The sequence below is a fragment of the Diceros bicornis genome, chromosome 2 (genome assembly GCF_020826845.1).
Source record: "Diceros bicornis minor isolate mBicDic1 chromosome 2, mDicBic1.mat.cur, whole genome shotgun sequence".
Classification (NCBI taxonomy): Eukaryota; Metazoa; Chordata; class Mammalia; order Perissodactyla; family Rhinocerotidae; genus Diceros; species Diceros bicornis.
The window spans coordinates 53,373,315-53,397,993 of record NC_080741.1 but is presented as its reverse complement, the minus strand read 5'-3'; the positions used below and the strand labels follow the sequence as shown (position 1 = coordinate 53,397,993).

The 24,679-nt window shown below is 51.3% G+C and overlaps 2 protein-coding genes across 7 annotated transcripts in view; one reads left to right on the top strand and one right to left on the bottom strand.

Annotated features, from left to right (window-relative positions):
* Window positions 1–575: 575 nt before the first annotated feature.
* ITIH1 (inter-alpha-trypsin inhibitor heavy chain 1) lies at window positions 576–19,560 on the bottom strand. 3 transcript variants are annotated; one of them, XM_058560921.1, is made up of 22 exons: window positions 19,279–19,560; window positions 14,297–14,466; window positions 13,552–13,718; window positions 12,978–13,082; window positions 12,440–12,602; window positions 11,793–11,906; window positions 10,315–10,440; window positions 10,105–10,221; window positions 9,225–9,393; window positions 9,012–9,137; window positions 7,879–8,060; window positions 7,425–7,610; window positions 6,166–6,305; window positions 5,369–5,523; window positions 5,254–5,268; window positions 4,813–4,833; window positions 4,266–4,346; window positions 4,042–4,155; window positions 2,810–3,011; window positions 1,734–1,900; window positions 1,010–1,121; window positions 576–854 (listed from the first exon to the last, which is right to left on the bottom strand). In XM_058560921.1, exons 2-22 carry the CDS (start codon window positions 14,408–14,410, stop codon window positions 725–727), a joined length of 2,706 nt encoding a protein of 901 aa, XP_058416904.1. In that variant the 5' UTR covers window positions 14,411–14,466; window positions 19,279–19,560; the 3' UTR covers window positions 576–724. The 3 variants fall into 3 exon arrangements, with proteins under 3 accessions (XP_058416904.1, XP_058416920.1, XP_058416912.1); XM_058560937.1 differs by lacking the exons at window positions 1,734–1,900; window positions 2,810–3,011; XM_058560929.1 differs by lacking the exons at window positions 13,552–13,718; window positions 14,297–14,466; window positions 19,279–19,560 and adding an exon at window positions 13,392–13,543.
* NEK4 (NIMA related kinase 4) overlaps window positions 18,946–24,679 on the top strand; it is a 38,895-nt gene continuing 33,161 nt past the window's right edge. For 3 of the 4 annotated variants that reach the window (XM_058560965.1, XM_058560956.1, XM_058560948.1), the window contains exons 1-5: window positions 18,946–19,178; window positions 20,570–20,836; window positions 21,893–22,090; window positions 22,313–22,420; window positions 23,949–24,103. In XM_058560965.1, the coding sequence (XP_058416948.1) occupies window positions 19,086–19,178; window positions 20,570–20,836; window positions 21,893–22,090; window positions 22,313–22,420; window positions 23,949–24,103 (821 nt within the window). In that variant the 5' untranslated portion in view covers window positions 18,946–19,085. The remainder of the gene's footprint in view (window positions 19,179–20,569; window positions 20,837–21,892; window positions 22,091–22,312; window positions 22,421–23,948; window positions 24,104–24,679) is intronic. The other variant, XM_058560974.1, reaches the window with a different exon arrangement.

The following is a 24,679-nucleotide window of genomic DNA, read 5'->3' as shown; positions in this document are numbered from 1 at the left end:
ATATCTAACCAAATCCCAACAGGCTTTAGCCAGCAGCTGCCCAGCCTGACTGGAGTATTTACATGGGAATGTTTAAAACATTAAATGGTTAAAATGGTTAAAAACACAGATACTGACACAGACAGCATGTGTTCAAATCCCAGCTCTGCTACTTATAAGATGAGGGATTTTGGACAAATTACCTAACCTCAGTTTCCTCAGCTGTAAATGGGCATGATAAAAGCATCCCCAGGCCTGTTGGAAGCAGATTTAGTTAACTCAATTAAGGCTGCTAGAACAGTGCCTGGCTGCAGGAAGTGCTGAGTCAGCTGTGGCTGTGGCTGGTCGTTCCCCTACATGCTGCCAGAGTGTCCTTTGATCCCTGGACCTGTGGGGGGAGCTATGTGCAGGGGACCTAGGGGCACTCAGAGGGCAAGGGGCCAGGCAACTGCAGAGAACAAGGTGGGATAGGGGCCGAGTTGGCGTGGGCTCCCTCCCATCCTCCAGGTCTGCTGTGACCCCTGAGCCCTTCTGAGGGGCAGCCTCTTGGGTTGCCTCCTTGCCATTCTCCCTCCCAAAAAGCAGCCAGCCTGGACTGGACATAGTGTCTCTTTAATGGAAGCGTGGGTGCTTTGACCCAGGGAACCAGCTTGGACAGGGAGATGTGGCCTGGGCAGAAAGTCAGGATGCTGTCCTCTTCCTCTGCCGTGGTCCCAAGGGAAGACAGGTGTGCTGGCAAGGGGGTTCAGAAGATGTCAGGGACGATATAGTCAGTGTGAACGCCGTCAATCAGCCCGGCCCCGTTGTTGTGGACGAACCAGCAGGTCACCTCCGCCCCATGCCGGGGGTCCTTGCTGTAGTCTTTTTGCAAGCCCCTGGGGAGAGACAGGTCAGCTGGGATCACCTTTTGGACCTAGCAGAGCTGCACCTCCCCAGGAAACCCACCCCACACACGTGACACCTGGAGGAAGGCCTGGACCAACAATGCAGAATGCCAAGGGCAGAGATGCTGGGAGAGCAGCCCACCTACCTGGTGACTGTCAGCTGGTGGTTCTTCACCACCATTGTGGCATCTGTCTTTGTGGGGTCGGAGCCTGGGTGGAGGTCGGACACTTTATAATCAAAGGGGTGGAAGAATTGTCCTGGAAAAGTACATTGGAGGCAGTGGTTACCGTCAGGGGGCCTTGCTGCTGCCTTGCACTCAGTAGGTGCTCACTGGAGGTTTAGAGAGTTGCTTGAACATTTTTTTCAAAGGCTTGACTATTTCTAATGAATTTTGGCATCAAAAGCCACCTTTAGTTCACCTGCTATAGAGGAGCACATACATTGCCAGTTGGTTGAACCTCCTGTCTTTTTTGGACTAATTCCAAAGGAACCTGGCTGGGGAGAGAGTTTTGAGGGGTAGGTGCCCATAGAGAGCAGGGCCCGCAGGAAGGCCACAAGAAGTAGCAGTGTGGCCAATGACTCCTCCTACCCAGGAGGTCTCTGGGAGCCCACAGGAACTTTCTGTTTGCTAATCGGACCTCTCCCCACTTGGTCCCAGGCTCACTTAAGCTTTAGTTTCACTGTGTGTTTGACTGCAGCCTTTTTGAGGGACAAGACCCTCACCAGGACAGTCCTTCTTTGGAGCTCTGAGCCTTGGAGGCTACGTTGGAGGTGAGCCTGTCCTGGTACCCAGCTGCAAAACTGACCCTTGGCGAATCCACTGACTTCAACACCCCACCCCAGAGCTCTGCCCGCCTGGCCGGCTGTACCCAGCAGCCCGTGCGTCCTCGTTGACATCTGGTGACTATCCAGCACGTAGAAGCCCAGGAAGTCCTGGTGACTCTCCTTCCACACTTGGTGCAGAACGACCTCAAATGTGCCCCCATCCTCCACGGATACTACCAGGTTCCTCTTCCTGTTAATGGTCACCACCACCCTGCAGGGCCAGGTGGCCATGAGGACAGGTGCAGCTGCACTGCACCTCTCTCCATTCAGCTGCCCTCGTCCTCTAGGACTCAGCTCTTATGACCCCCCTACCCTCACCCCCAGATGGTTGGATGTTACCTACTCCATGCTCCTCCCCACATGTTGCTATTGTGTATGGGGCCCTTGCAATGTGCTAGGCCCTCTGTCCAGCCCTCCATGCAAATTGCATCATTCAAGTCTCACTCTGATCCTGTGAGGACCGAGGCTCAGAGAGGTTAAGTAACTTGACCAAAGTCACACATCTGGTAAGTGGCAAAGCCAGACTTGGACTCTAGCCTGTCTAATATCAGAATCTGCGTTCTTTGACTCCCTTTCATCATCTGTGTCCTCCACACCAGACTCTGCCCACCTCTTCCTGTAGCCCAGCATTGAGCTCTGGTACTCGGCAGAATGAATGAATGAGTGAATGAATGAAGAAACAAACATGAGACAAGGCATACTAAGATAGGGAAGAGAAAGAGAAGAAAGAAAGAGAAGCCCAGAGAACTCTGGAGATCAGCAGAGGAAGAGACTAGGAGGGCTTCAGGGAAGAGGTGGCCTTCGTGCTGGGCCTAGAGGATGAGTCGGCTTTGTTTGGTGGAGATGGAGGTGGACTGTAGGGCGAGGGCGCCATGAGAACACAGGCATCCAGGCAGCAGGGCCCTAAGCACGTGTCCAGAAACCAAGGGAAATGAAAGGAGTGGTCCACAGGGTCTGACATGTCTGCACAGCCCACACAGAGGCCACAGGGACGTCACTCACTGACACGGCTCGGGGGATGAGGGCCTGGCAGGCTCAGGCAGTGGAGCTGGCTCTGGGGTGGGCCCTCACGGCACCTACCACCGCCTCCCCACCCAGGCCCCAGCCCCAGCCCGGTTACTCGTCCTGCCGCAGCAAAGCCTGGTCCCTCCAGGAGAACATGGGCCCGCCAGAGCCAGGGTTCAGCGTAATGTTCTGAGGAGTCACTTCCAGCTGAAAGCCCGTTGCAGGGTTTGCGATCCCCAGCCGCCCGAAGTATGTGATCTCATGCTGCCCAGGGCTCCCGGCCCTGTTGCCAATGAGCTGCCCATTCACTGAGAAGCCTGCAGAGGGGTGAGGAGCCATCCAGGTCTGGGAGGGGCCAGCTCTAGCTAGACCTCCACCAGCCTGCCTTTGCTCATGCTGTGCCTCCCTCCTGTGAGACCCCCCACACTTTACCCATGCCATGCCTCTTTGAGGATTTCACCTCCCGAGGGGCCTTCAGGACCGGTACAGGTCACACCCAGCATCACCCACCTCCCCTCCCGTCTTGCCTAACTATCTGGTACTTGGCCCTTGGTTCTGGGCCTTGAAGGAGGTCTTGCCTTGCCGAAGACAGGATTGGGCATGCACCTTCTCTGGGACCCCAACTAGCCCCACACAGGGGCAGGCCGCAGCAGGCACTGCAGACGAGTTTGCAGGGCCTCTTCACAGGGGCCTCCTCCGACCTGAGCAGCCAAAAAGCCCCCTCCCTGTCTTCCATCCCAACACAGCACGTCTCATGCTTTGAAACCGTCATCTAAGAATTTGTTCACTTTTGTCTCCCTTCCACAAGAGCAGGGACATCGTCTCGGGTCCCCTTGCACCCCCAGCCCTAGCAGGTGCTCAACAGACATTTGCAGATGGCACGACTGGACTGGGAGCTGGGGAGGAGTGGTCGAGAGAGGGAGAGGGAGTCAATCCTGTCACCTGAGCACTCCCGGGGGGCTGGACTCAGAGGGTCCCTCAGCCATGCTGAGGGGAAAGGTGGGGGAAGCACTGCTACATGATTTGCAGGACTCAGTACAAAATGAAAATGAGGGCCCCTTGTTCAAAAATTGTTAAAAATTTCAAGATGGCAACAGCAGAGCATTAAACTAAATATGGGGCCCTTCTAAGTGTAGGGTCGCCTGCATGGGTCATGCGCCCATGAAGCAGGCCCTGCATAGGGCCCAGGCAGGTGGATGGGACGAGAAGGAGGCAGGTTGAGCCAAGCCAGGTGACTGGTGCACAGCCTGTGAGGAGTGGATGCCACCATCACTGTCCTGTCCGTGGCTGAATGTCGAGGATCCCAGGCCCTGCTCTGTCTGGCAGAGGACATGATGTCACTCATACCTGTGTCGGGGTCCTGCACCAGGCTCAGGACCACACCAGGTTCCTCGTTGATATTGAAGCACAGGCTGTCCTCTTTCTGGGGCACGTGGATGATGAAGTGTGGGTCAGTGTCCACTGGGGGCACAGCATGGGGTCCGTTAGATTGGACATCGGGCAGATGGCGCCGGCTGAGGGCAAGGGTTTAACCAGGCAGCGGTGTCCCTCAGACCATCCCAAGGACTCACCGCCAGTCACTCGGCTTGGCAACTGCTGGACATCGGAGCTGGGGTGAGTTGGAGAAGGCTGCAAGGCGGACAGCACGAACGCTGACAGGCGAGGGGGAATGGCATTTAGAAGGAAGGTGGCTGGGGCTTTCCTGGAGCTGCTGGCTCCTTTTCCGAGGCCCCTCCCACTCAGGCAGGCTGGCCTGAGGCCACAGGAGCAGGAGTGGACACAGAGCCCTTGATGCCTCTCGGGATGTGGAAACAGAAGTTTGACCCAGCACAGTGGGCTGGCCTCCTCTGTCTCCTTCCATGGGTCCCTGGTGGGGCTGGTGGCATAAGGGTGGGGAAGGCCAGGCCCATGTCAGGGGAACCATTCTGAGGATTACCGGTAAGAAGCAGTGAGGAGAGGTGGAGCGGAGGAAGGAAGCCTGGGGCTGTCCTTTCCTCATCAGGCAAGTGGGGTGATAACCTAGGGGCTCTGCTCAGGACCAAACACACAGCCTGAAGGGACAGCAAGGTGGAGAGTAGAGAGGTAGAGATGTACATCGTCGGAATGGCTGCCACTTACTTTTTCTGTGTCCCTGCATCTCTGTAGAGGATGATGACAGAAAACGAAGTCACCCTCAGCACTCCTTGTGAAAGGCACACGCCTCATTCCCCAAGTGTACCCCAGGCCCAGAGGCCAATCAGGCCTGGGCAAGCCCTCCTCCTGGGGGTCCCAGCCCTCCCCCGGGACCTCAGCTCCTTGCAGACACACGCTCACATGGAAGACTCAGAAGGAGGCCAGCGGGGTGGCGGGCAGGGGTTGGTTCAGGGTGTGCAAGGGCTCCCCAAGCACACAGGAGGCAGCAACTAGTTGGGGGCCAAGTGGGGAAGGGCATCTCGGGGAAGGAAGAGACAATGAAGGAGTGGAGGCAGGAGAGATGTTGGATTGGGGAGCTATGCCTGGGGGCTGGAGCACTTGCCCCAGGAAGCCCCTCAAGAAAACTAATGTGATTTAACAACTCACCCAAGGGCAGAGAATCTGGAAGGGAGAGAAAGGGAAGAGAATTAAAGCCCAGGAGATTTTTGGCCCTCAGAAGCCTCCTCACTGCCCACAGCCTCCCCCTCTGCAGAGCCCATACCCTCCGGGGGCTTGTCAATGATGGGCTTCAAGCCGTCCTGGTCTTCCATGCCCCTGATGGTCATGGAGGTCAGCGGGGTCACGAACTGATAGGCCAGCGACATCTGCAGGGCCTTGGCCGACAGGTTGGCCTTCTCCTTCCCCTCTAACTTCATCCTGCAAGACAGATAGTGGCTCCAAGCCCCGCAGCTTGGACGACAATGGACTCGCACTCCCTCATCGTTTCACTCATTTGTTCACTCATTCACTCAGTCAACAAACACGTATTAGCACCTGCAGTGCCCTCATTCAGTGGCTGTCTTCAAAGACCTCATGATTTAAAGACCTCTCACAGAGAAAACCTGGAGATTTGGCAGGGTTAGGGGATGTGCCTCAGAAATACACAGTTCATTTAACAGTTGTGAGATTTTGGGCAAGCAGTCTAACCTCTCTGAGCCTCAGTTTGTTTGTTTGTTAAATGGGGATAAAGAGGAAATTCTCCTGCACACTGTGAGGATTAAATGGGTGTGTCTGGACACAGCAGCCCCACAGTAAAGGGCAGCTTCCCGCACAGCAGCTCAGTCGGGGCAAACAGTGAGCTGCCCTGTGCCCCTCGTGGGCCCTGCCTACACTATTGACTGACTGGTTGATATTAACTCGGTGAGCAAAGCAGAAGGACAGTAAATCTGACCCACTCGCAACCTCGAAGGCCCAGAACTGCCCCTTCTCTGTGCACCTCATGGGTCCAAAGGCCCCGGGGTGGGGGTGCTCTGGGGTGGACGGTGCCCACCCCGGCCAGCTGCAGTGGTCAAGTCATACCGCTTGGCCAGCAGCTCCTGGATGGTGAGGTAGGCCCAGAGGCGTTCGACATGGTTCTCCAGCATGTGGCCCCGCTCTTGGAGCAGTTTCGTCATCTCTCCCTCATCCACCAGGCAGGTTGTCTTGAATTCTCGGCCCTGCTGAGGATTGTGACGGGGAGAGAGGCCGTGCGCCAGGAGGAGCACAACTGCTGGCTGGTGCTCAAGGCTCCAAGCGGCCTCACCATTGTCTGGACTCTGCAGCTTCCTTCTTAGCACACCCCCCTTTCCTGAGCCTGCTCCCCTCATCCTCACTCATCCGTTCATTTCACAAAAGCTTGCTGAGCACCTTCTGTGAGCCAAGTTGGCCTAGCTGCTGGGGATCCCACGGATGGGAGGACCCAGGCCCTGACCTCATGGAATTACTCTCTCTGGGGGATGCCAACAAGCATCCAGCTGCTTCCACCATGTAGTTGTTTCCACCATGCCCCGCCCCTCCAAATGCTCACCACCTCTCCAAGGGGTGGCACCATTCAACTTGCCACAGCACACGAATGTGCCTTCTCTCCCCAGCTACAATAATGGGGGCACCACTTCCCAAGGGCATCCCATGCACCAAGCACTGCATAAACATGGATTATTTCATTTACTCCACACAACTCTCCAATGTAGTATTATCCCTTGTGGTACAGAAAAGGAAACTGAGGCCTAGAGAGCTGGACCCATTTGCTCAAGGTCACCCAGCTGGTCAGGGTGCAGCCAGGGTCCAGCTCACCTCTCCTCAAACAAAGCCTGAGATCTGAACCCTCAACCACACTGCAGGGCTCAAGTCCACGCCCTGTAGGGCAGGCTCTAGGTCTCACATGCCCATGACCCACCAGCGTGCATATGCACACATACACTGCACCATGGCACAAAGCTGGGTGCACATACGGTGTTCAGGAAATGGTTGTCAAGTGAGAAGGGAAAGGCTGGTCTCTTGCTCTCTCATGCCTTGGAGGAAATGACGTGAGGAGTAACAAGTGGTCCACTTTATGCCCATTGAACTACAACGAACCAAGGTCACATTGGCCCCATTCCAGCTTGTCCAGCCCCCTAGGATGCCTGTGTGGAGGAATGTTCAAGCCTAGGGGCAGGGGTGGCGGGTAGCACAGTGCACGGGTAGAGGCACTACTCTGGAGAAAGAAAGGCCCCCAGGGGTAGAGAGGGGTGGGGAACAGTGTGGGTTGGGAGCCCCTGGGCACTGCCTGGCTTCCCCACCCTCCGCAGCCCACTATTTACCCCACGGGCCTGTATGTCAGCCTTGAAGCTGCTCAGTTTACGGTCAGCAATGCGCCCAGCCACCACGATCTCCGAGCCTTCGTAGTACTGTTTATGGCGGTGCTGGGTCAGGGCTGAGACAGCGTTCTGGGGATATTGCAACTCCACATCCACCAGCAAGGGGGTGGCTACCTGGTCGTAGAAACCCTGTAGAGGCGGGGGCACAGCCTCAGAACTGATCTGGGCACCCAATGGGAAACCCACTCACAAAGGGGGGTGTCGTGATCCCCACTTTATAGAGGAATCACAGGCTCAGAGGGGTACAGTAACTGGCTTGAGGTCATGCAGCTAATTCGAACCCCATGCCAGGGTTTTATCGGCTCCTCTAGGCTGATGTGCCAATGGTTGCCAAGTCTGGATGCCCCATGGCATGGTATTGGTGGTGCATTGGGGGGTCAGGGGTGGAGGAGGGGACCTGCAGCTGCTGGGCAGCATCATGGTCCTCGTAGATTCTCTCGGCTCGTCCATTGTTCTCCATGGACATGACCTCCAGGAAGTTGAAGTCCACATCCCGGCCGAAGCCCAAGTTGTAGAGTGGGAACTTGCCCCCGATGGCATTGCGGACATTCTTGAGGATTTGAGACCGGTCCGTCACCCCTGCAGCCACACACCCAGGTAGTGACAGGGTACCGGCTCACAGGCACGTGGGGCACGAAAGGACATTGGGGCACACTCCCTGGGGGCCAAGCCTCCCGTCTCAGATCACCTCCAGTCTCGACTGGCACCTTGAGGCAGCACCTCCTGCTGGCTAAGCTGGGTGACTGCAACAACTGCTAACAGCTCCTCACAGACCTTGCCCTTCTACAGGGATCTGTCACAAGCAGATCTGATTCTGCCCTAAACCCTCCCACGATTCCTTGCCGTGGCCTGTGAGGCCCTAATGACTTTTCCACCCTTGTTTCACCTCTTCTGCAGATGCTTGCAGTTCCTGGGCAGGCTCTGTCAGCACACAAACCTTTTTTTGCTCAAGCTGCCCCTCTGCCAAGGATCCCTTCCTGCTTCTCCTCTCCTCCTTCCAGACTGAGCTCAGGGGTTACCTCCTCAGGAGGCCTTCTGAGACCCTGCCTGGGCCAGACACCCCTTGGCCGTGAGCCCACAGCCTCCTGGCATCCTGTTCTTTCAGGGCCCTCGACAGAGCATCTGCTCCTGACTCTGCCTTCCCCAGGAGACCCTTGGCTCCTTAAGGGCAGAGACATGTCTTGTTCTTTTGGTATCTCTTCTTGGTCCCTAGCCCTGTGCTTGGCACACAGGTCAGTGCTGAATACATAGTTCATTAAACTCAACCTAGGAATCCTGCCCGTCCTCCTAGGCCCAGTGCAACCCTGTGTCATGCAGCAACATCCCCAATTTCCCAACACAGGACAGAAGTAAGCCCTGGAGCTCCTGCAGAGTTTAGGGCCTGAACTCTGTGTTTAGACCAGTGCTTGACTTTGTCTTAAGCCCTTCTGCCCCTGACAGCATCCTCGGTGGCTGGGTTTCCAAGATCAGCTTGAATGCCTTTGGTAATGAAGAGATCACCACCTCCTAAGATGGTGTCAAGGTGCTTACCCTCTGTGGGCTCGCCGTCTGTCAACATGATGAGAATTGGGGCATGGTTGCTGACTTCCGGGAGGCTTCCCTGAGCTTTGTTCAAGATCTCAATTCCCTGGAGCAAACCTCCATTCAGGTTTGTAGCTGCAAAGGAGAGAAAGCAGACCAGTGTATGCCCTCATTCTCAGGGGCCAGAGGAAGGCCGAGGTGGCCTGAGACCCCTGCCCTTACAGCCAGCCAGGTTGAAGTGCCGCACGAAGTCCTGAGCTGCTTGCAGATTGGCTGCAGATGCCTGCACCAGTGAGCCCCTCCATGACTGCACTTCAGACCCAAAGAGGACCAGGTCGAAATAGTCCCCTGGCCGAATGTCCTCCAGGATTTTAAGGAGCGCCTCCTTGGTCTGTAAGGACAAGACAGTCAGTGCTGGGACACGACCCCAAGAATAGTGCCTCCTGTCAGCTCCAGACACCCATTTCAGAGATCCACAGTGGGGAGGTACATGGTGGATGATCAGGAGGGGATGCACAGAACAGCCGGGTGGTGCTAGGTGAGGAGCCTCCTGCCGGGCCCTGGGAGTGTATGAGGGGGATGGAGAAGGCAAAGGGACCCAGCACCAGGAGAAAAAATGACCGAGAGTTCGAGTGGGGCAGGATTAAGAAAGAGGACCCTAGGGGGCTGAGTTTCTAAATCTCTGCTTGTCCAGCCATGGTCTCACTGCCCCATGTTCAGGGCAGTTGGAGCACTGTGGATAGTGGGCTCTGCCCTGCTGCAAGATGCCTCCCCATGGACAGCTGTAATTATCCCCAGCACTTTCAGTGTCCAGGGTTCATCTTCCAAGCACCCTCCATCGATAAACCCCATGACCCTGTGGGCACTGTTACTAGTCCCACCGTTGCCTTTGAGGAGAAGTAAATGCATTTGCCCACAGGTGTGCAGTGAGAAAGTACAGCAGCTGACTCCAAGCCCCTAGCTGGGATTTCCTGTTAAATCACCCTGCCTCTGACCAGGAGCAGAAATCCCAAACCCAGACTCTGGGGGCAAAACCAGTGTGGGGTCAGTGATGGGGCTGAAGAAGCTTCTGCTGGGTGAACTATGTAAAGACACGGTTGACCTGCTTCACTTTCTGGCCTTGCATGGAGGAGCTGATGTCAATCACAAAAACCAGGCTCTTGTTCAGGTTTGTCAGGTTTTGGGGGGCAAAGAAGTGGGCAAAGTGGTTATTGGCGACCTGAAACACAAAGATCACAACACACGAGTGAGGCCTTTCTCACAAGCACCCCTGCCTGCCCTCTGAATCTTAGGCCAGAAGCTTCAGGCTTACCAGGAGTTCGCAGAGCGTGTCTCGATTAACATCGTAGGTCACCTTGAAGTCCCCATTCAGCAAGGATGTGGAGCATGTGGGGCAGGATTGCTGCTGGCCCACAGTGGGGTGGAAAAGCACATGACCCTGTAACCATTGAGGGTGGGAGGCATGACTGGTTTGTGCAGCCGCAAACAGGATGTTTGCAAAGACAACATAAGGGGTATGTGTGTGTGTGTACGTGTGTACATGTGTGTGTGTTGCATGGGCATAGAAATGAGTCTGGGAGTCTGGTGGGCCCGTCACCCAGCTGCTGAGAGTGCACACCCGTAGGTTGTAGGAGAGAAGACATGTTCTTTCTTATATGCTTCTGAATCATTGGGATTTTTTACAATAACTATCACCACTTTGGGTGCAAAATAAAAACAAAATAATAGCAGTATGAGAGCATGAGAGATGTCAGTCAACTCAAACCGTCTAATGAAAAAACAAGGCTACGAAACTGTGCTGGACAATAGAACCCACCTAGGTAGACAAAGGGCAGAGGCCGGAAGGAAGGGCCCAGAGACGGGGCTGAGGTCTGGTGTTGACTTGGTGTCGTGCTCAGGGAAATTGGGGATGGTTTTAACTCGATACTTTTCTGTACTTCTGTACTTTCCACATTTATTTAAAGAATTTTTTATTTTTACTTTTTGTTTGTTATAAAAGTAAGATATGCTCATTAAAAAAAAAAAACTTGAAAAGAATTGTTAGGAAGACAAAATCCATCCCCTTGGTTTGCTACTGAAAGCAAGCATGTTTGCTAGTACTCTGGGGTATCATATTTTTTTTAAAGGAAACCTCTAAAACCGTAAGAAATATGTCCTTTAAGTGAATTGTTATGGAGTCACTACCAAAGGGAGTGGGAGCTAAAGGGTTTGCTCCTGGGCTCCAGTTGAGGACGAGTTAGGAAGCAGGGCACTAGCTGGGCATCACCCACCCATATGCCACACTCCTCCAGGACCTGGGCTAGGAGCAAGCAGGGGGCTTCTGGGATTCCTGCAAATGGGTGACGAGTGACAAGTGGCAAGTAGCTGGGTAGGCCAAAGGCCTTTCCAAACTTAATTATGTTTCCAAGAACTCTGTAGCTTGGAATCCTAACCACAACAGCATCTGAGGTTTGCTCATGTGCCCTATATTTCCCTGAATGCTCTCCCCTGGGTGTGACACAGGGAAAGAGGAAACCGAGGCTCAAGCAAGCCAGCAACTCACCCTAGACCACACAACCGGTGTGGGCACCTTCCTCAGCCTCAGCATGCAGGCTTTTGCTAAGTTGCTCTGAGAACCAGGGGTGCTGAGTTCCCCTGGCACACCAACCACAAAACATCTGCCTCTCTCACCCCGAGGGCAGCCTGCAGCCCCTGCCTGGTTCCTAGGCAGAGCCTGGACATTCCATACGGGGATGGGCCAAGCTAAGAAGTCCTGGGAGGGCCTGCCACCACCCCAGCCATCCCATGCACCTTTTTCCCTGAGAAGGACTTCTTGACGAGTTGGGTCGCCAGTTCTTTGGGGAGGAAGGAGGCCTGGGCATCCAGCTTGCTGATCCCCTGGGGCTCAAAGATGTCCACGTCGATCTGCACCATTGAAACAACCCCTGCACCAAGGCTCCCATTCGGGCCATCATCAAGTCTCAGCCAAGAGCCAACATGTGTCCTGGCCACTTACTGTGTGCAGTGCCTGGCATGTCATAGGCACTCCAAAAATACTGGACCAGTGAAGGTGTGCATGCCTGTGCCTTTCAACTCGGCCACCACTGAAGTGCCAGTGACAATCACAGCCCCTCAGGCTGCCCAGGACTTTCTGGTTTACAATCTACCTGGACATTCAATATCTCTCGTGATCCTTGTGGCAGTCCTGGGACACGCAGGGATCCCCATTTAACAGATGAGCAAGCCGAGGTTCAGAGAGGAGGAAGAGGAGGTTCGAGGGTTCAGGGAGCTCCCAGCCCACAAAGAGCCCAGAGAAGCCCATCCCGAGGAGTCAGTGTGTGCTCAGGCCTGAGATGGCACACGGTGGGTGCCAAGCCAGTGCTTGGAGCCACCCCGAGAGAGAGGCAGGAGCCCTGCTCCTGAGACCGCTCCCCTGTGTGCGGTCACCTGCAATCTACCTCAAAATGATGCACCAGCTGCCTGGGCTTGACTTTGATGACAATGTCGTACTGCATAAGTTTTCGCTTCAGCACCTCCTCGTAGGTCAGCTGGAACGTGGCCTTGCTCCGGGGACCAACGGTGATGTGGATGGCGAATTGCTCCATTGTTCTCCCTGAGGCCCTGGACATGCCACCAGAGGCAACAACAAACAGACAAATGGTAAGAGACATGTAGGTCCTTGTCACCTAAAGCATGGCCCTCAGAATCAATTTCTCTTATTTTAGTGCTGCTCTCAGGTTTCCTTTACTCTCACCCTTGTCTTAGTTGGCTGGTCAAGGTCAGGGCCCAAGGACAGGGCCCCACTTCTCCTGGAGGCTGGTCTGGGAGATGGGCAAGTCAACACCAATCTTGTCCAGGGCATTTGGGTTTGCGCAGTTTGCTCACTTCCCATTAGCCCGGGGCTGCTTTCTACCCAAGGCCACCTTCCAGCCCTCAGATCTGTCCTGGCTGGGGAAGGCAGCCCCAGACACTGGGCCAGTGGGTTCCAGAACTCACCTGACAAGGCCGGCATTCTCTCCTGAGATAGCCGCTTTCCGGTACTGCTTCCACGCAGTCACTTTGTCCTTTATGTCCCCGACAAATGTGTGTCCATCTGCTGTGCTGTGGGGAGGAAGAAACCCTCAGGGGAGGTGCCTCTCCCTGACCACACAAGTCCTTCATATTGGAGCTGCTCCCAGCCCAAACCCTGAGAAGGCTCTGTCCAGGTGAGCACTCATGGGAGGGCTTCCCCTGCTGGCCTCCCACTCCCTACAGAGTTACTTAGGGGCCCCATGGCAGTGAGGTGGGCAGCCACGGGCATTAAATCCAGCAAGAAGCCTTGGGTGCCAGCCTTTGCTCCTTGGGCTCTAGGCTGAAAACATACTGTCAAAGGCCCCAGTTTGCTCCTCAGGATAGGAGCCCAGAACAGACCTAAAGAGCTTGTTCTTCCCCTCAGAGCTGGAGCAGGCCTGTGGCCCTTTGGGAGATGAGGAAGAGATGGTCTGCACTGTCTGACCCCTCTGAGTCATGGGCTTGGGCTGGGCCTGGTGAAGGGACAGCTCTGGGTGTGGGAGTCAGGCAGGGCACGCACATGGCAAAGTCACTGATGAAGGCCGTGTTGGGGATCTCCACATCGAAGGCCACTTCCTTGGCTTCGTCAGCGCTGTTGACCACTTGGCTGGTGATGACATAGTGGGCAAAGCGAGAGGTGACTTTGCAGTTGACTTTCAAACTCCGGATGATCACGCCGTTGACGGTCTAAAGTGAGATGTGAGGGAGGTGTGGCCTGGGATGGGGGCCTCTGAGCCTGACAGAGACCTCCATGTTGTACTGGGGCTCAGCACCCAGCTCTGACACAAGGTGCCTAAAGAACAGACCAGACCTCCTGGGAAGACCCATTCTGTCTTCTCAGCATGAGACTGTGCAGTGGGGTGTGAGGTGGGATGGGAAAGCCCCCATTTCCGGGAGATGGGAGTCCTTCCCAGGCACTAACAGAGGGGCACACTCCCAAGGGAGGGGGAAAACAAGGCAGTAATAATGGCCCCACCATAGACCCCTTTGCAGAGGCTCTCACTCACTGGGTCTACAGCCTGTCGCTTCTGTAAAACAAACTAGGTGCAAGTGTGAGTGTGAATGCTCAGGGGCCTACAGACTATTTGTTACAGGATGGGAGTGGGACACAGTCTGTGTCCTCTGCCCTTGGCCTCACCTCTCCAGTCAGAGGTGGTCATGGTAGGTGGGGGTGGCCCCAGCCCCTGGGGTAAGAGTCTTGTGTCTCTCCCAGGCCTGATCGAGGCCCAGCTGCCCGTTTCTGCCCCGAGGGTTTACCCACATACCTCGCTGCCTTTGGGCCTGCCTGTGGGTGAACCCTGAGCGGGCACAGCCTGCAGGGCCAGGAGGGGTGCCACGTACACGCACAGCAGCACCCGCAGGCCCATGGTGCCGTCCATGGTCTCCAGGCTCCCGCTGCCTTGTCACTTCACTCAGGCCATTAATCAATAAAGTGCTGGATAAACACGGATTAAACATTAGACAAGGTGAAGGCAAATACTACAGTTTGGAGGATCAAAAAATGGCAGTGAAAGCTTTCTCCTCGGGGGGATGCTCAGCTGTGTAAACTCCTGACCAGACTCAGACTGTGCCCCTCTGTATAGAACTGCACTCAGCCAACGTGAATTGTGAAGACCCTGACAGCTCATCTAATCCCGGGTCTGGCACAGGGCAACACCATTGATACGGTGACATGTGGCAAGAAGCCCCAGTTAAAAATGGATTTCTAAACTTCATTATGTGTCACTTTCAAAATTCTTTAAGTATCAACAAACTTTTCAGACAGTCACACTTTGGCCAGGGAGGCAGATCCTGTGACTTAGAAAGTGTCTGCCCACATCCATGATTCTGACGGTGCCAACTCTAGCAGTAGTTCTGCCAGAAGCATTCTGGGCAGCCCTGGTAACGTGTAATGTGTGACCTGTGCTTTAGGACAGTTGCTTCATCTCTCTGGACCTTGCTCAGATTTGGAAAGAAGAACAGAAATAAGCCTCATCATTCCTCCACTGGAGCAGGGCTGCCTGGCAGGTAAGAGGGAGACAAAGATGAATACCACATTGTCATAATGGAGTGCTGATTGTGTGCCACGCATTGCTCTAAGCCCTGCATTGTCTAATTTTATCCTTATGATGTTCCTGGGACATTCGTCCCATAGCAAATGACAGAACAGGCCTTCAAACTCAGGTCTTTCAGACTTCAAAGCCTAAGCGTATCACGTAATGACAGAAATGCCCTCTGTGTTATTAGGGAGAAAGGAGAAGCAGAGTTGAAGACCCCAGAGACCCCTCTTGTACCTGCAGTTTCTTAATTTTTATGCCCAAACCCTCCCTGACCCCCACAAGCCACAGCACACTGGGCAGACATGGACCCTGGTCAATCTAATCCATGGCCCTGGGTGGAATGTGCTGGCTGCCATGACCCCATAAGGTGAGGGGCTCAGAGGCCTCTTTGATCTCTGTTTGCTTGTCCTGGACTTGGTCTTACAGAGCAGATTCTGGGAAAAGGCTTATTGTCCCCAGGACAGAATGACCTTCTAGCCTGTTTTCTGGCCTTTGTGGAAGATGAGCTGGATCAACATGAAGCTGTAGATTTGAGGTTCTGTTGATTTCCTGCACCAGTACTGACCGAGCCCTGTGGTTGGTTGGGCACAGTGCCAGGCACTGGGACACCTCAATGATGAAACTCGAGTGCCTCACTGTGTTCAGTGAGCTGATGCCTTGAGAAAAGGAGTCAGACAAATCAAAGGAGGCCAGGGAATCCCAGGAGTGGTCAGAAGCTAATGAGGAGCATGAAGGAGCTGCAGAAATCTGGAAGGGGTGGAGCTCATCTCCCACAGGGCCTTGGAGAAGGCTCCTGGAGGAAGTGCCTGGGAAATAGAGCAGCACTTGGGAAGGGGAAGGTGGGACGGGGAGGGAGAGAAAAGCAGAGGGGTAAATGTGAAGCATGCTTTGGGAAGGTGCAGTGTCTGTGTAATGGGAGCAGGACCTGATGGAGTAGGTGGAAGGAGAGTGGGAAGTGGTTTTGGGACCAGTTGGCACAGAGGTCTGACAGTGGCCAGCCTTTTGGTTGGGAAACACTAAAGATATTTTGATCAGGGATGTGGCAAAATTGAGACTGGGATGTTGGAAGATGGCTAGCACCAAGCCTGGTCCATAGAAGGTGCTGGAAACACATTTGTGTGGTCTGGGGAGGAGAGAGGGTATGGGGAGAGCTAACAGTGACTAGTGCCTGGCCTACTTCTCAGCATCTTTTGTATCCTAATTCATTTATTGCTCACAACTAACGACAAGCGATGGATACTATCATTGTTCCCATGCTACAGATGAAGAAGATAGCTTCCTCCATCCTCTGTGGACGTGGGAGTTGGGGGGATGGGTGGACAGAAAGCAGATGAGGTTGCTGAGGATTGAGCCTGGGGGCTTGAGAGGGTGGCTGTGCTGCTGGGACAACGGGACAGCACATAGGCCCAGACCTGCTCTGAGCTCCATTCACACAGCCAATCGCCTGCTTGACTTTCTCAGGGCCCCTCCATCTGATATGTCCCAACTGGATTCATGAACTTTCTCTCTCCCTGCTGCACCCTATTACCAAGGCTGGTCTTCTTCCCATTGTTGTCCACCCCAATGAAGGCCACCACCATACATCCAGGCATCCGAGCCAGAAAGCAGGGTGGCATCTTGGATGCCTCCCTCCTCCAGACCCTCCACCTCCACCTCCAACCCTCTAAATATCCTTCTAATCCATTCACTTCTCTCCAAATTCCCAATCACCACTGAGTCTAAGCCACCCTTATCTCTCATCTAGATGGCCGCTTCCCCTACTTCCGCTCTGCTCCTACATTCTACTCTCCAGCATCAGCCAGAGTCATCATTTAAAAACGTCAATCTGCCCTAGGCCTTTCCCTGTCTAATACACTTCCAGATCCTGAGTGGATCCCCTCCATTTCACCAGCCCATGGCCCCTCTGGATCTCAGCTTCAACCTAGAGACTTGTTCCCAATTCGTGTAGGCTGGTGCTTTTTCATTCATTCATTCATCAACCCCCAATTCACCCATTCACACCTGCTGTGTGCCAGCCCCATGCCAACTGCTGGGTTTGGGGTGTTGCAGCAGACAGGCCTGACCCAATGCTCAGGGAGTTCACACTGAGTTGTGGAAGTGGAGTCAAAAAAGAAGTCCATTGGGCCTTAGCACACTGTGCTCCCTCTGCCTGAAAAAGTTTTCCTTCAAACTTCAGCCCAAGCAATGCTTGCTTGGGGCAACATCCCCTGGATGCCTAGGCTGGGCCTAGTGTCCTTTCTGCACAGCATTCACCTCACTTGGTAAGGAAAACTGGTTAGTACACTTCATTGATTAATGGCCATCTCCCTCCTTGACTGTAAGCCCTCCAGGTGCAGGACTTTGTCGTGTTCACTTTGTGCCTCCAGGGCAAGGCACTGGCCCTGCACCATGTGGGCCCACACTAAAGGTCTATAGAGTGAATGACAGATTTGAGAAAGAGCATGTTGGGGGAGGTAAAAAGCAGAGGGCAGCAAACAGAAACTTGGGAAACCTCAAACCTAAGGGGAGCATGAGAAGTCAAAGGAGAATAGGAGTGGACAGGGGGAGGAGAACCAGGAAAGCTCTAGAAACCAAGAAAGGAGAGGATTCCCCAGAGGGACAAAGGCTGCTGAGGGGATGAGAGATACATGAAGACTAAGAAAAGCATCTAGGAAATCTGAGTAATTTTCCAGTAAACTTTCTTGGGGGCAGGTGGGTCCAAGTGACTACAGCGGGGTTTAGCAGTGAGCAAACCCTAAGCCTTCTAGAATATTGTTTTGAGTTTCTTAACTTCCCACAGACTCAGTTTCCTTAACTGTAAAATGAGGATAATAGTACCAGCCTCACATGGTTGATTAAATGGACTGATTAAGGATTAAATGGACTCATGTTTTCATCTCTGGGAGCGGGTTGGGGAAGAGGCATGAATTCTGGGGTAATAGTATGCTCTATATTACGCATTCTAAATTGGGGCGATATTGCCCCCAACTGGGCAAAATTGGTTCTTGGATGTAGGCAAAAGAAATCTTAGATTTCAAAGGGACAGATTTCAGGTCCTTGAGAAAGACACTCCTGGTTGTAGGAGATACAACCCCTCAAAGGGACAGTGGAAAGATTTACAATTGTAAGCTTTTTTCAGTAAACGCTCCAGGAAAGGGAGGTGTTGGCTAGAACAAACAATAAATTCTTTTGGCAGCTTTGAGCTTGCACAGGGAGGCCTTTTAGGGAGGACGGGGGTCCTTCTAGGGACACTGCCTTAAGCTGTTAGAAGTTATGCCAGAGTTTGGCCAAGTCGCTTACTGCAGGAATTTGGATAGCGTTCTGATGAGAGTTCTCTGCACTTCTCAATAGGCAGGCTGAAGTGTTGAGGGGTGAGTGTACCGATATACCCAATTTACTTTGAAATGCATACAAAAGAAGATGGATTGCTGGATGCATAGATAGTTAGACGTGTGATAATGCAAACACAACAAATGTTACTTGCAGAGTCTAGAGTCTGTCCTCCACTCCACATCCATTAGAATGTGAGCTCCAGGAGGGCAGGGACTTTGTCGGCCAGGCACATGGTAGGCGGCCAATATTTTTAGAATGAATTAACAATACTTGCAAAGCGCTTAGAACAACTGCTCAATAAGTGGAAGCTTCCGTGACTTATTTTCGCCAGCAACCCGGAAGCTCCTGGCGGTGGAACTGAGGCAAAAGGCGCGCGCAGGGCCCGGCGGAGTCCCTGTGGCTCCCAGGGGCCTCGGCTCTATGGCCGGACCTCCGGGGAGGAGGGGACCGCTCTGGCCGCCTGGCGCCTGGGCTCTGTGGTAGAGCCTCCCGGGCCGCCGGAGCATGCGCGGGGCTGCGCCGGGCGGGATCGCTATGGCAGCGGCGTCGCGGTGAGTTCGGCCTCCGCGCTCGCGCCCGGCCCGGGCCGCCTCTGTAGCCACCGACACCGCAGCCTCTCGGGCATGAGCGGGGCCTTCCGCCGCGGCCCGCTGTCCTGCTCGCTCCCACCGCCGCATCCTGACTCTAGGCCCGCGCTAGGAACATGCCCCTGGCCGCCTACTGCTACCTGCGGGCTGTGGGCAGGGGCAGCTACGGGGAGGTGACGCTCGTGAGGCACCGGCGGGACGGCAGGCAGGTCGGCGGGGTTGGGGCACGGCAGGGGGCGAGGGGCAGGCAGGGGTTCGCCGAGGCCGCCGTCCCGAGGCTAGGCCCTTGATGGTCTGAAGGGGACTCACCTCGGATGGCACTTCCTCAGGGAAAGCGTCCCAGACCCCAAGATTAGGTCAGGCCTCCCTGTAATGTGCGCCCGAACTCCCTGCAGTTCTCCTTTGTAGTATATATTGGTGTTTTTAATCTACATACCTTCCCCCACTCTGAACAATCCCATGAGATCATGCATTCCCAGGACCTAAGGCGGCGCCTGGCAAATATCACTCCTTGAATGAAGGGCCCCATACGACCGACCTGAAGACGACTGGACTCTTAAAACTCAACTCATCACCTTTGCGCCAAACCTCCTCTCACGGTCCCCATTTCAGTGAGTAGCACCACCATCCAGCCAGTAGCCCAAGCTGTACACCTGGGAGTCATTCTTGACTCCCCTCTGCCCCCCTTATTCATCTGTCCCCTAAGCCAACAGGCCTCTCCTCCATGTCCACTGGTGCCACCCCAATCCAGGACATTATTATCTCTAGCCAAACTATGTCATGGCCTCCCCCTGGGCCTCACTGCCACATGACTTGCTCTTCTCCAGTCCATCACTTTCATTGCAGTCTCAGTGATCCTTCCAAAACTTACATCTAATATTGTCACTCCTTTGCTTAAAGTGCTTTGTCCTATTACCCTCAGGATAAGGAGCCAGTTTTTTAATGTGGTTTATAAATAGGGTGACCATATGATGTATTGTACAAACTAGAACAATTTTGAAACTGAAAGGAGGCACTATTAATAACTATACCAGGACAATGGGACTACCCCAGACAAGCAGAGAGGGGGAGAGGAGATGTATTAGGTGTTAGAGGATATTGATTTTTTTTTTTAAATGGGAATAATTTTGTATGTTGAGGATCAGTGATTTTTAACCTTCTTGGGCTATGGATCCCTTTGAGTATCTGATACAGTCCATGGACCCATTCTGTCTGCAAATCTGTATTCAACCCATATTTTATGCTCCTTTTTAGGGGGAACCTAGAGGTTAAGGAATCTCTACCTCAGTTTTTATGATTGATCAAATGGTATGTTAACATGGACTCATTTTTTAGCATTTAATGAAATTGTAAAATGCAGATGCAAAGTATAATTTTTGTGACCCCCACCCTGCTATAAGTCTAACCTGTAAAAAGTATCATTAGTGATAGCAAATCTTTTTCCCCAATTTTGTGCCTTGTGGATAACAAAATGAATAGGTTATCTGGCAGGTTTCAGAAGGTTGGTTTTGAGGACATTCAAGAGAAACCTTAAATACTTCTGAACTTATAAAACTGTATGTTTATTTGCATATTGTAAAAACATGTCTTTTCTTTGTAGTATGTCATCAAAAAACTGAACCTCCGAAATGCCTCCAGCCGAGAGCGGCGAGCTGCTGAACAGGAAGCTCAGCTCTTGTCTCAGCTGAAGCACCCCAATATAGTCACCTATAAGGAGTCATGGGAGGGAGGGGATGGTCTGCTGTACATCGTCATGGGCTTCTGCGAAGGAGGTGATCTGTACCGAAAGCTCAAGGAGCAGAAGGGACAGCTTCTGCCTGAGAGTCAGGTGGTGGAATGGTTTGTTCAAATTGCCATGGCTCTGCAGGTACTGTCCAGACTCATTGCATCCCGCTTGCTCCAAGGTGACAGGGGGTGGCAGGTAGATTTTAGGAAAATTCTTCCCCAAATGCTTACATGAAAAAAAATGTATTTCTTTGAGATCCTTGTGTGAAGTAGACCCAGTCCCTCATGCTGTAGCACTGGAATGTTTCTGAATGAGTGATGTCCATACTGAAGTAGACATGGATTTCATGTATAATTGTGGGGGAAGCCAGTTCTCTGTTCATTTAACATTTATAGCAAAATCAACTTTAAGAGCCCTGACAATAGATGTTAGCTCATGGCGGGTCTTCCTCAGTAAAAAGAGGAGGATTGGCATGGATGTTAGCTCAGGGCTGATCTTCCTCACAAAAAAAAAAAAAAAAGAGCCCTGAGTTGACAGGAGTCAAGAATGGTCATGTTTGTTATCAGCTGGTCAGCTGCGTCATACTGAAAGGTGATTGGGCTAATCAATATGCCTAAACTATGAGGATTTGAGCTTTATCCCTACTGTGGCAGAGTGAGTGGAAATGCGAAAGGTGTTTGTGTTTTAATATACACATATTCAAAAGTGAGACTATTTATGAAATACCATTCTGGAACTGGGCATTTTTGTCCAGAATTAATTGACCTTGTTTAAATTCTAAGATACTCTCTCTAAATAAAAATGATCTTGTTATATTTGAAAATATTATTAAGGTGAAGATTTCATGAGTCGGAGATGAATGTGCATCTGACCTTCTATAAGTTGTCTTTCTACCTTCAGTGGGAGTTTGTGAGCTTGTTTTTTAGCTGGATCCATATAGTGCTAAATGGTATAATGGTGAAGCACCAAGGAACAATTGTGAGGGATACTGAGCAAATTAATGCACGGAACTTAATTTTCTTACTTTGGAAAGTTGTAAATTAGACTTTTTATCTAGAGTATATAAAACAATAGTGTTTGATGTATGGGTAACTAAGGCTCTTTAACTTACGCAATTATTGATTGTGTATAAGAAGTCAGGAATAAATAAGTAGATTAGTATATTTATGTTTAATGAAGTTTTGTTTCTTTCCTCAGTATTTACATGAAAAACACATCCTTCACCGAGATCTGAAAACTCAAAATGTTTTCCTAACAAGAACAAACATCATCAAAGTGGGTGACCTAGGAATTGCCCGAGTTTTAGAGAACCACTGTGACATGGCTAGCACCCTCATTGGCACACCCTACTACATGAGCCCTGAATTGTTCTCAAACAAACCCTACAACTATAAGGTAAGATTGCGCTGTGTACACTAGCTTACCTTGTCTTTATGACAGTATTCATAATTTCAGAACCCATCAGAAGAGTAAGTCAGAAGAATTCTCTGTGAATCGGTTTAAGGAAAAATGTCTTTTTTTTTAAGAGGAAAAATGTAAATAAGGCATTCCGACGTTTAACCATTTGCTATAATAAGGCATTCCGATACTTAACTATTTACTGTTTTTGTTTTCTAGTCTGATGTTTGGGCTCTGGGATGCTGTGTTTATGAAATGGCCACCCTGAAGCATGCTTTCAATGCAAAAGACATGAATTCTTTAGTTTATCGGATTATTGAAGGAAAGGTAAAGAATATTCTGGAACTAGTTGTTTTTACTATTTGGAGCAAGGTTAATTTAATGCAGCTTTGTAAGTAGTTAACTGACAAAAGTGAGAAATCATTGATGTCAGATGGATAGTTAAGAATGGGGGGTCCCTTCTGTGGAAAGGTTGAACTAGAGGAGAAGGGATTGATCGTTTCTTAATATTAATTTATAAAGGTGGCTTAATGGCTCCAAAGAATTGGCTCTTTGAAAACCCACTACCTTGTAGCCAGTTACCCTGAGAGGCTATTGGTAGCTTCGCCTAAGCAGCTTGTGGTTAAATGAGCGGCATTTAAAGTGAGTCCACTCTGTTTGAACTTGTTTCTCCTTTGATAATCATCACAATTACTAGTAACCAGTTAAGAATTGCAGAAAGCATTATGTATAATATAGACGCCAGGGTGACCAACTTTATATGTTAGTTCCATGAGGTTAGTTGCCCTATGCACTGTTAGGCATTTACACACCATTGAGTTTTAAGGTTATAACCTACTGGTTTTAATATTATACCAAGACTCATTTAATTTGAAAAATACTGAAAAACACAAAAAAAGTAAAATTTTCCCATAATTCCACTACTTAAAGAATCAAACAAGAAAAGAGTGAAATTCCCCTATCCTATCCATTTCCATCCCCTGGAGATAACTATTGCTTATAATTTGGTGCATAGCCTTCCTGGCTTTTTCCTGTCTTTGTACAGACATAACTGTGGGCATATATATGCTATACACACAGATACTTTAAAAAAGTAACTGAAATGGAATCAGGCTGTACACATTGGTACACAACTTGCTTTTTCCCTTACTATACAAGGGACATCTTTCCAGGTTGGTACTTGTAAGTCTTTTATTTTTTATGAGGCTACCTAGTATTTTATTAGAAGGATGTACCATAATCTATTCCACAGGTCCTCCATGGATGGACATTTCAGTTGTTTATTACTGCAAGAACAATACTGCAGTGAATATACTGGTACATAAATCTTTAGGAACTCATGCTTTTACTTCTGAAGGAGAGAGCCCTCAAATGGGACTGCTGAGTTGAAGGATATACTTTTACCATCTTATAACTTGCTATTATAATCATGATACCAGTATGCTTGCTGTAGACTAGTACACTGGTTATTTTCTACTTACGTGGATAATGACTTTGTGTGTGTGTGTGTGTGTGTGTGTGTGTGTGTGAGTGTGTGAGGAAGATCAGCCCTGAGCTAACATCTGTCACCAATCCTCCTCTTTTTACTGAGGAAGACTGGCTCTGGGCTAACATCTGTGCCTATCTTCCTCTATTTCATATGGGACGCCACCACAGCATGGTTTGACAAGCAGTGTGTCAGTGTGCACCCGGGATCCGAACCGCGTGCCACCACAGCAGAGCTTGTGCATTTGACCACTATGCCACTGGCTGGCCCCGATAATGACTTTTAAATAAATGTTGAGAAACTTCTAACTTCTTTTACTTTGCTTTGCAAGACCATTAGTCATAATTATGGTATTATTTCTCTTTGTAGCTGCCTCCAATGCCGAAAGATTATAGCCCAGAGCTGGCAGAACTGATAAGAACAATGCTGAGCAAAAGGCCTGAAGAAAGACCATCTGTGAGGAGCATCCTGAGGCAGCCTTACATAAAGCGCCAAATCTCTTTGTTTTTGGAGGCCACAAAGGCGTAAGATACTTCCCTTGCAAATAACTAGGCTAAATAGATGGAATAAAAGAGGGTGGCTTCTATAAATTTCATGTGCAAAAATTTATGGTGAGGGAGACGGCCCCATGGCTTAGCGGTGAAGTGCACGCGCTCCACTACTGGTGGCCTGGGTTCGGATCCCCGGCACGCACTGACGCACTGCTTGTCCGGCCATGCTGAGGCGGCGTTCCACATACAGCAACTAGCAGGATGTGCAAATACGACTTGCAGTTGTCTACTGGGGCTTTGGGGAGAAAAAGGGAAAAAAAGGAGGAGGATTGGCAATAGATGTTAGCTCAGGGCCAGTCTTCCTCAGCAAAAAAAAGAGGAGGATTGGCATGGATGTTAGCTCAGGGCTGATCTTCCTCGCAAAAAAAAAAAAAAGAATTTATGGTGAGTTTTTTTTTAAACATGAACTAAAATTACATGATTATAACACGTTGAGATTTGCTTTATTGCTGAAATCAGAAATCTAGAGAACCATTTTAACAGTCCTCAGAGGGTTTCAAGACATATTGAATATGATTCTTTTAAAAGGACATATGTTTTAGAAACCAT

What these genes read in the sequence shown, in the direction of transcription:
- ITIH1 (XM_058560921.1), bottom strand. Translation starts at nt 14,410, where the DNA reads ATGGACGGCACCATGGGCCTGCGGGTGCTGCTGTGCGTGTACGTGGCA. An exon ending in AGCTGGTGCATCATTTTGAG is followed by an intron (nt 11,907 to 12,439) that starts GTAGATTGCAGG and finishes TCAATGGTGCAG; the next exon opens with ATCGACGTGGACATCTTTGA. An exon ending in ATGCTGCCCAGCAGCTGCAG is followed by an intron (nt 7,611 to 7,878) that starts GTCCCCTCCTCC and finishes CCGCCTCTACAG; the next exon opens with GGTTTCTACGACCAGGTAGC.